General features: G+C 40.4%; 1 protein-coding gene across 1 annotated transcript in view; it reads right to left on the reverse strand.

Moving 5' to 3' along the window:
* PROX1 (prospero homeobox 1) overlaps window positions 1-7500 on the reverse strand; it is a 49192-nt gene that overhangs the window by 30970 nt on the left and 10722 nt on the right. The window contains exon 3 of the mRNA XM_054280365.1: window positions 2455-2566. Coding sequence (XP_054136340.1) covers window positions 2455-2566 — 112 coding nt within the window. The remainder of the gene's footprint in view (window positions 1-2454; window positions 2567-7500) is intronic.

A 7500-nucleotide genomic window follows, 5' to 3' on the forward strand; every position in this document is an offset into this window, starting at 1 on the left:
TTAGTACACAGAATTTTGCAGCACTACAGATCTTACTAGTTTTGCCACAGCATTTTGGGGTTATTGCCATCTTGGGACAGGGGAGGAAGGAAGAAAAGCACCAATTTTTAATTGGTGTAAATCAGTGCAGCTTCTTTGGTTCCAACACAGCTATACGCATTTACTTTCCCTGAAGGCCTGGCCCTGATATTCAAATTGTTCCCAAGCTTTATTCTCCTATTTAAATTTCTGAAATAAATCACTGTGCTAATACAGTTTCTTTTCATTTTTAAGGGCAATTAGTAATGAAATTAAATACGATTGCTTCAAGTATTACACGTTACGGATACATCTTTATTAATATAGCCACAATCTCCAGAACCAAACATTTGGCCAGCGCAGCACATGGAAACGTCTCATTAGGGTACCTATTTACATATGTGTTCTCAGCTCATGGATGAGAGCGTTCCAGTGGCAAGCAGTTGTCCCCATCGGCACTGGTAGGGGACACCTGCCTAAACCACAAGGACGTTCTGGCTCCATTTAAGCAAAATTATGTCCTCTCGTTTCCGTGAGAAGGAGGGGTGAAGCTAATGGGACTGCACGTGGGCTAAAGGGGGAGCATCCTTTGGCTCTAGCAACTGCAAACACATGCTAAGCACTTTGAAGCATTTAAAGGTATGGAAAAGCTCAAGAAAAGATTAGTGCATCCAATATTTGCATGCCTGGTTCTCTGGTGCTGCTGACCATGTGTGGCTGTCACGTGTCCCCAGGGAAGTGGATGCAATCAGTTTTGGACAAACGACTCCATCCCAAACCGGTGGTTTGTAAAGCTTTTTTGGGTTTCTCCTGGTGCTGTATAAATGTTAGGTGGAACTAAAGTAAATTTCTGTATTTTACACAACTTTGTCAGAAGACAAAGTCATGTAAAATACAGAAATTTACTTCAGAAGACAAAGTCACCGTGTGCACACAAACACACAAGTGTGAATCTTCTTAAAAAGTGGAAATAAAGCAGACGCCAGCAAAAAAATATCCCCACTTCAGCACACCTGGCTGTGTGAACTTGCAGGGGCAAAGTCACAGAGTAGCCCCAGAGCAGACCCTCCTGAGCAGCCCTGCCAGCTCTACATCTGCCTGTGGCACCTCATCGGAGCAGTGTTGCCTGAAACGCTCCCTCCGATTTTTCCATTCCAGGTGGATCCACTCTGAGAGCAAACCCTCCACTTGGCCCGCTGCACCATTTGCAGCTTTTTTTGTGTGTGTTTAATGATTCTTGACCAGCCATTTAGCCTAGGAAGTGCCTGTATTGCTTCCCCCCCTCCTTTTTATAAATGTTGTCACCATCCGCTCAGCACATGGCATTGAATAGAGGAACCTCCAAGGACACGGCTGCGAGGGGCAGGAGCGTATTGAGATGTGCAAGCAACATTAAATGAGAAAAAAATAAAGGGAAAAACTGCCAAGAAACTTGACCAAAGAAAACTGATCAGCAGAAACTGGGCCAAGTTCACAACCTGTGGGATAATCTCCCACTAAGACTGAAGAAACCATAACCCAAAAGTGATTAAAAGAAGGATTTCTGTAATTTGTTTTGGGGGGAGACATGCAGGGGGGGAACGATATGTAACAAACTAATTTAAGCTAATGTAATGTTTATAAAGTTACTTAGATAATGACACCATGCATACTATTATAATCATTAAAACACAATCTATGGGTTTTTAAAAAAAAAAACTTAGATGATTAACACAAAATCAAGTTGATGTGAAGGAACAATTACTTTTAGAAAAAAAAATCAGGAGGTCCTAATATTCTGTAGAATGAGGGAGGATGCAGCTGTATGTCGACAGCTTTCATATCCTCATTTGAATAATGTGGCCTGAATCTGTCACTTTATTCATCCTCCTTATGCTCAGTGTACTCTGCATCAACAACAAATTAAGTTGTAAATAAGAGACAATCATCACTTTTGTTTTTAAGCAGCTTCTGCATGGAGAATTTCAATGTACTGTTTCTTTTTGACAGAAAGAAAGGGATTCTACACTCTGCTTATGTAAGCACAAATATGAGGAAACCAACCGAAATGAAACAATGAGGGAGTACTTGAGAACTGCTCCAAAATGTTCTTGGAAGTACATTTCTACCACCAAAAAAAATTCTCCTTTTTTAATAGGATATATAATGGAGACCCTTTAATTTACTGTAATAATTATCCTTACTTTGCTTTAAATGTTTCTAAATCTAAAAAAAAAATTTCAATTTTTTTTTAGATTTAGAAACATTCCCTTCCTTTCCTTATCCAGGCACACGCAGTGTACACCTCAACAGGAAGAACAAGTGAATAAGGTCAGGATGTAAACTTTATGTAGCCAGAAATATTATTAATTTCTAACATGATAAAACAATACCATTTTGTGAGAAAATACAGCATGCAGTAAGGAGAAAGGGTGGGGGGAGAAGAGATTTTCTTACCTTTACATCTGAGAAGTAGGTTTTCAGCATATTGGAACTTGGGTACCGGGTGTAAAAGAACATGAGCTTGGCCTTTTTCAAGTGATTCGGTGACAAGCCTTCCTGCATGTAGGATTGAATTAGTAAAGGAAAATTCTTTTCTTGAGAAAGCTGGTTCTGAATGTACAGAGTGCCCCATTAAATACTCTATGGTTCCCTAGACCACAGGAGAAAGTATTAACATCTGAACTGCTGCACTGTAATTTTCTGTAAAACAGGCAAACATGGGACGAGAGGCCACGTAACTTTAACCCTGTGCTTCCTATCAGTTTAGGTGCTGGGTCTCAGGGACCCTGCAAGTTTAGGGATTGTGTACCATATGTACATTCACTTGTTGCTACCGAAACAAATGCAGGAAGCATGTGCCGCAGAAAACTTATCGGGAGCTTTTTTCTCCTTCTCCTTTGCAATGCCAGCTAAAGCTTCTTTTCCTCTCGGTGTTGTGCTGCTTGCACACAATAAAACCAAAGCATGTAAGACAATCAGGTGCACTTTATGATTTTGAGCAGTTTTACACAGACAGCACATTTCACTTGTTCCATTCGTGTTGATAAATTTTAATATCTGGGGTAGATCTCCCTAGTCCTGCTGCTGCTTTGCTTCAGTGGCTCACCTGCAAATCAAAGTGAAATTTGTAGCAGGCAGAGCCCCTTGGCCGCTGAATCCCTCTGCCACAAACTTGTCGCCTCCTGATTTACACAGTTAACTCCTTGGAGAACGGAGCTGTATTTGGGGCTAACCAATCAATACATGAGGGCTAGCAGATCAATAAATGGCCACTTACCCTATAAGGCAGCCTATTTATCCTGGAAACATCATTACCTTTTAGATTTGTAAACAGAAGCAACTAAAAGAGTTCCCAAGGGAATGTGAAGCTAACCATAACAATCTCGGCTTGCTGATTTTTCTCCCAGCTTCTTGGCTCCCTTTTGTGAACTGCGTGCTAGGACGGCTCTGGTCACATCTGTGCCGCAGGCTGGCCCTGCCATTTCCTCAGCAAATTAATGGCTTTATAATTTATCAGAAATGAAGATGCACGTGGAGAAAATCAATGCGGCCCCCACAAGGTCAATTAAGGGTCCTTCCCAGAAGCTTCTCTAAGGACTGTTTCTCCTAAACACAGTTGTTGAAAATTTCGCTCGGTTCACACCTTATGGCGGGGGAAGGTCAAGCAAGTTGACAGATGCACTGCAGCCAAGGTGCCTCCTCTGCCTTACAGCCGGGTGCACGTCAGCAAAGAACATCCCACTCCAGACCTCGAGATGGGAAACCCAGACTAATTTTTATCAGCAGCCTACTGATGATTAGCTAGGCTTTTTCAGCAAAATTCCTTTTTCCCTAATTCCTGAAATCTGGTGAAACCCTCTCCCTTTATTTCAGTTACAAAGTTCATTTTTAGATTAGAAAAATGTAGCATTTAAAAAAAAAAAGGCATTGACAATATTAGTTTAAAAACCTCTTATTATCTGGAAGTACATGGAAAAAGGCTCAGCTGAACTTGCATTTTGTTTTAGATGCTTAATGATTACAAAGAAGATAATTTATGACTGACATACTTCTTGTGCCAAGAGAAGAGTTGAAAGAACCTCCAGTTACCTCCATTAGACTGATAGAGAAGTCTAAAAGAGCATTACGCTCTGCAGTGCCATCTGTCAAAATACGTAAGTGAAATAATAGTAGCAAGCTGTCACCTATTGCTCAGTGATAAGAGTTTTAGACAAATCAAAACTTCTATGCCAGAAATCCATTTTGTTATGTGATCCTTTCAGGGAAGTGGGGGTCCAAAGGGGAACTCCAGTAGGAGAGAAAAGAAACTAATCCTGAGTCTCCTTAATTTGCAATTCCTCTGACGCCGACAACATGTTAAAATCGGGTTTGGTGTGGTGTATATTCTCTTTCAATGCAAGCTCAAGGATGAACTTAAACTTCAAAAAACCCCTCTCACATTTGCTGGATTTAAGCATATTAGACAGTTGTCTAAGCATTTGGATTCCTTCTGCATTTAGGATTTTTAAATATTTTCTGCTCTAATGCCAGAGGATATTGATATTGAATGAAGCATGTATTAAAAGATGCTCTGAGACTCAAATTCCCAGCAATCCATTTTTTATTAAAATTATACTTGTTCTTAAGCACTTGGCAGCCTCAAAGTAATATCAAATATGCAACAAATCTGTATATCTTGATCCTAAGGTTAACGCTTTACTGTGATAAAAAATACGATCTGTAATAATCTAGCAAAAAATAGTTAATGACGGACTTAAGAGCTAAGAATTAGATAACCCATTGCTATTTAAGAAAAAAAAAACCGAACTGACCAATTGCTTAATTTCCTTTTTAAGTGCTTGGGCTGAAAAGCAACTGTTCTTCCAAGAAAGCACTAGCTGTTTCCAGGATACTTACACACGCACAATGACTCATGATGAAATAGATTCAGTAAACATACAGCTGTACCGAACACGAGCTAAGCCCCATTCAAGGCCAGGAAAGAAAACGAGCACAAATAAATATTAAGGAGGTAAAGGGAGGAGGGGTGCCGAATGGAACGCAAACAAGCTCTGTCCCAGCAGCTCGTGTGGCTTGCCTCAATTCTCTTAGCTATAGCTTTGTGAAGACAGATGACATTCAATTCTATGGGTAATGCAAAATAGACAATAACTGCTGAAACTTGAGCCAGCTGCCAGGTGTAAAAAAAAAAAAAAAAAAAAAAAAAAAAAAAAAAAAAAAAAAAAAAGGAAAGGAAAAAAAAAGGAGAGAAAGAAAAGATGATAAATCCATAAATTAATGAAAGACATCTGCTCAGGAACATAAAAGATCAGAGGAACAGTGTACTGCAGCTGAACCTAAAGCAGTGTTCAAACAACCTGAGAGTCTCAGCATTGTGGGTTTACACAGCACAACGTTGCCTCACCTAAACAGCAGCAGCAGAAAAATGGCAAAGCCCTAGAAATAGGAAGTGAAAGACTGGGAACAAAGCATATGGGGACAAAACATATACATGCTCTCATGTGTTTTAACAGAAGAAGCACAGGGGTGGCACTGAACAGCACTTGATTCATTTGCACTTCAATCCTCCTCCCAGGTAATGCTCTTTTACAAAAATATTTTTCAGCACAGATGATCTTTCTCTCCTGTTACTCTCAGCCTGAGCCCCCACAAATGCTCTAACAGGCTTTTCTAGCCCACGCATGCACTGAGCTGAAGGAAAAGTGGTAAGAATAGGCTGTATCAGGTAAAAAAAATCTGCAGCAGTAAAGCCAAGCTGCTTCTTAAGTTACACCTCAGGTACTTTTAATCAGCAAAGCTCCAAATAACTGTATCTCAGAGCATCTTCAAATCCCTCCAAAGAAGGGCTGGCTGGCTGCAAAGCATTTGTTCATCGCCCAGGTTTTATCATCAGCACGGAGTTATCCAGCTTGCTATACAATCTCTCCTTTTTTTTTTTTTTAAGTTTAATTAGTTTAATTCTAGTCAGATGTAATAACTCCTCATTTCAAAATGTTGTAATTCACTAATTATAGCTTTCACATATTGGAACTTTGAAACTTACTCCAGTTGGATTGGAATTCTGTTTAAAAATAAATAAAATTGTAAAAAGTTGCACTAATGTTTCTAAACCCTCCTGCCAGGGAGAACACACTAAACTTCTTCACCTTTACAGATGTCTTAGCAGCACACAAACTGCTGTTGTGCTTCAATTTTGATCTATGCAAATGTTTTGTGACTGAACAAGGCTATTTTTCTTGAGATGCAAAGAGGATGCATGACAAAGAAAGATCATGCAGAAAAACAATTCACTGTCTGTTTCTTTTTGGATTTGAATAAAACTTAATATTTGATTAAACAGATTAGTTTGCAAAGATACAGACAGCATTCATGACCAAGATGGGAATTCAGACTGCAGGTGCATCTTATCTTGTTTAGCAACATACACAAACATTAACCATTTCCTTCTGCAATTCAGCAAAGAATGATCAGATACATTTTACAGCCGTTGGCTAGAAAAAAAAAAAATCCAAGAAAACAAAACCCAGGCTAGTTTAGTGTTTAACTTACTACTAAAACCTGAACTTGGCTGTATCTGCCGGTCTTATGTTCTCATCCTGGCTTCATTGTCCAGGAAACAGATGTTACTTTCTGCAGGGAAGAAAGATCTGCTTCTTTCAAGAAATATAGTCCCTATAGATGCACATTCAACCATGTAAAATAAAAGTGCCACAACAGAATTGACCAGAAACAAAACAACCTCCACACCATGCCTTTCCCTGGAAAATTGCAAGCTACCTGGACAAATGAGCTGCTGCTAGAAAAAAAACATTCATTCCTACAGTTGAGCTGTATACCAGGGTACACGTGTAGAAGGGTTATTTAATAAATCTGGTTTGTACTGAAACCCAGAACAAACTGCAGTCTGCACTAGTGCCTAGGTGGGAAAGTCCCTATGGCAGGGAAAAAAGCAGGGCAGTGAAAAAGAAAAGGGATCACTGTAGCACTAGCATTTCTCCTGGCTGTCCCTTGGAGCAGCAGGGAACTCTTGCACCCCTGTTTCAGCAGAAGCAACAAGCTCCATTAGCGAGCATCAGTGAAAAAGAGCAGCAGAAAGGGGGAGAAATGGGAGGGGTGGGGGAGAGATGCTCCATGGGTGGCAAGGATCAAGTGCAGCCCTAGAACTACTCCTAGTTCCCACTCTTGGCATGTTTCTCCTCTCCTCACTGCTCTCCCAGGATGGGAGAACTACTTTAATACAAAAAACAATTAGTATGCCACTGTACTGTTTGGTAGAAATTAATTGCCCTGGCCTGAGTCTTGCCCTCAGCTGCCTCTCCTGTTGACCTCAGGTCTGCTTTCCAAGCACTGCACTTGCATTTCAATAGGCAGGAGAGATCTTTGGTTTGGAGCTCCCCAAGTAATTGGGGCCACCTCTGGGAGTGATGTTGTTCCTAGATTGCCTCTCTTCTGCCTTACAATGTCGACAGTGAGGAGATTTCCCTGCTACCAACACTCCAC

Source organism: Melozone crissalis, unplaced genomic scaffold (genome assembly GCF_028551555.1).
Source record: "Melozone crissalis strain CALT ecotype California unplaced genomic scaffold, PUWL_Pcris_2 ptg000027l_1, whole genome shotgun sequence".
In the NCBI taxonomy this organism is placed as follows: domain Eukaryota; kingdom Metazoa; phylum Chordata; class Aves; order Passeriformes; family Passerellidae; genus Melozone; species Melozone crissalis.